Genomic DNA, 3,140 nt, shown 5'->3' on the forward strand with positions numbered 1-3,140 from the left:
CTCCCACTCTTTCTGCTTAGAGGGCTTCCCTAAATGTAGAAACATATCCTTAGGAGAGGATTAACAACAACAACAAAAAGTATATTGTGTAGAAGATGTCATTTTTGTGTCTCATACTTACTCTGCTCTTAAAACACTAGGAAAACAACACGACATGGCCATTACCTGTGAAAATTTTTTGCAGAAATGAAAAAGGAGAGCGTGTTGATGTCTCTAAATATTTGATTAAAAAGGGCTTGGCCTTGAGAGAAAGGAGGTATGGACTTTCTTTTTTTCATCAGTTTGTAATGAAGGCTTCTTATTTACCTGTATGCTTTCCTGTCTGTGTGCTTTCAAACCTAAATTGCATCTCGTTTGCTCTTTAAAATGATAAACTAAACCCCAGGAGCCAGCTCAGAAACAGATTCCTTCATGATTGCCAGTTCCTTTATTCAATCCCATCAGCTCTTGCATGTTTAAACCCCTCTTTAAACTAACATGTTTGCTTCTCTACTTTTCCCCTCCCCTTGCTTTGGCATTTACACTCCAACCCAAAGGAAAGGAGATGAGGGGATGGTATAGTGGGTACCAGATCTGTACCCTTTGGCTTCATTTGCTTAGACAGAAATGTTTAAGCTTTATGTTGACAATTCTGGTATACACCAAAAATGTGTTTTTGTGAAACAGAAATGGGTAACAAAAAATGTAATTGAACAATATTTACATTTAAAGATCTTTTCAGGTACATCTTTCGCGGTTTAAGTACTTTTGGTCCATGGGGAGAATGAACATGATATTGCAATAGCCCTAGCTTCCTTTACTCTCTCTCCTTCTAGATGTAGAGGTCTATGGAAATTATTGACATACTAGAGGCCCGGTGCATGAAATTCATGCACGGGGGGTGGGGTGTCCCTTAGCCCAGCCTGCCCCCTCTCTCAATCCAGGACCCCTCGGGGAATGTCCGACTGCCAGTTTAGGCCTGATTGCCCCTAACCACTCACCTGCTTCCCTGATTGCCCCTAACCACTTGCCTGCCTACCTGATTGCCCCTAACCACCTCTGTCTCAGCCCCTGCTGTGGCAGCTTCGTCTGGAAGGACATCCAGAATGACGTCCAAAAGGTTGTTCAGCTGTCCAGTCTAATTAGCATATTACGGTTTTATTATTATAGATGTTCCAAGTAGCCACTTTGTACTATGCATGGCCAAATCTCTTTTTTTTAATACTACACTAGAGACCCAGCGCATGAAATCGCGTGAGACCCAGACCCAGTGCACCACGGGACCCAGCATCAAGTCCCGCTGGCGCCGCGGGACCCATCAGTGCATCTCCTGGTTACCAGTCTTTGGTTGTTATGGCATTACAACCACTGGGTTTTTATTATATAGATTATTACATGTTCTCTTATTTGGACCCCAGTCCTGATGAAATGGAAGGAGAATGAAAAATCAGAAATGGAATGGGTCATAAGGTGGTTAGCCATGCCTGCTAGATGCTAACCTAATGCTGGACAGTGGCCTGCGGCTGCCTCTGCATCTTTAGTCCCACGTGTGTCTCTTTTGGTTCACTGACTTTAGACTAAAGCAATTCCTGATAAAGAAATGTTAAAGTGAACAATGCTGGGCAAGTTAATAGCACTAATAGATAGCATCTGCTTTTATGGAACTGAAACTACCAGCTGTCTCAAGGCTGAGGACTGAAAGAGAGCTGTGGAAGGTGTGAAATTATGTAACTTTATCAATGCTTATTTCCTTTTAAAAAAAATACAGGAAAATAGATGAAACAAAAATCTGCTATAATTCTGCTAAAATAAGCAATGCTAATATCTCCTAGGATTCTTTTTTGTAGGCATACTTTTTTTTATAATTGTAAAGGAATAACAGGAAATTTAAAAATGGAGTGTATATAGCATATTACCATTAACATTTAATCTGAATAGTACTATATTTTTAAGAGACTCATATTATCTTTGTGTTATTTTATGAATGTTGATAACTTGCCAGGTGTATATTGAACTAAATTAGAATCAACGTGATTGTATTTCCCATTGACATCTAGTTGACTTATACTTAAGATGTACCAATGAGATTTTAAGAGAGAATAGCATGTAATATGAGATTATAAAGCATTTAAGTGAAATCAATCCTTTTTTATTATGCTTATTCATAATTTAAAGTAATTTTCATTATAACTTAAATTATGTCCCTTTTCATGTAATAAATTAGACTAGACTACAGCAAATATTACATTAGAAGGGTTCTGTTTATATTATTTTCTCCAGAACTTTTTATTGCTCATGTTTAGATGTATTCTTTTTTGAATGTTACAGAATTAATAAATTAGATAACAGCCATTCATTATCTGAGAAGTCTCTGGAAATCCCCCTGAAACAAGAAGATTCAGTGGTTACTAAGTGTATTAAAATTAACTTTGACCCTGACAAAAAAGCTGCTGATATTATCAATGAACACAGGGTGTCTGCATTTAAGGAGAACGTTCTAGAAGCAAGAACCCCTGGATGCTATAAACCACCAGTTATTCCCAACATGAAAGTATTTGAGGCAGTAGTCAGTTGCATTGGTGATGATGGAACAGTATTTGTGGTGCCTAAGTTGTCAGGTAAGATCTTTTATGTTATGTAGGATTCATCAGTATAAGTCCTAGCTAGTAAGATAGACATGGATTTAAATACTTTGGACAATATTTAACCTCTTCCAACCTCATTTTCATTGGGGTTTTGTGAGGGTTAAATGAAATAATGAATGCAAAGTGTTTTTCACAATGCCTAGCACATAACAACCATTTATCGAGACATTGGGAATAGACATTAAGCTTAAGATAAACATGGGGATGGTTCCAGGTTCCACACATCTTTTTTTTAAAATAAATATTTATTGTTCAGATTATTACAGTTGTTCCTCTTTTTCCCCCCGTCGCTCCCCTCCACCTGGTTCCCATCCCGCCCCTGCCCTTACCGCCCCCCTCCTCATCCATAGGTGTATGATTTTTGTCCAATCTTTTCACGCACCTCCCACACCCCTTTCCCCCCAAGAATTGTCAGTCCACTCCCTTTCTATGCCCCTGTTTCTATTCTATTCACCAGTTTATTCTGTTCATCAGATTTTTTATTCACTTGATTTTTAGATTCACTTGTTGATAGAT

General features: G+C 38.3%; 1 protein-coding gene across 1 annotated transcript in view; it reads left to right on the forward strand.

The window, feature by feature from the left end:
- The window catches only part of RNF17 (ring finger protein 17), a 164,553-nt gene that overhangs the window by 124,238 nt on the left and 37,175 nt on the right, over positions 1–3,140 (forward strand). Inside the window, exons 25-26 of the mRNA XM_014528174.1 lie at positions 141–256; positions 2,308–2,597. Coding sequence (XP_014383660.1) covers positions 141–256; positions 2,308–2,597 — 406 coding nt within the window. The remainder of the gene's footprint in view (positions 1–140; positions 257–2,307; positions 2,598–3,140) is intronic.

The sequence above is a fragment of the Myotis brandtii genome, unplaced genomic scaffold, assembly GCF_000412655.1.
Source record: "Myotis brandtii unplaced genomic scaffold, ASM41265v1 scaffold62, whole genome shotgun sequence".
Lineage (NCBI taxonomy): Eukaryota > Metazoa > Chordata > Mammalia > Chiroptera > Vespertilionidae > Myotis > Myotis brandtii.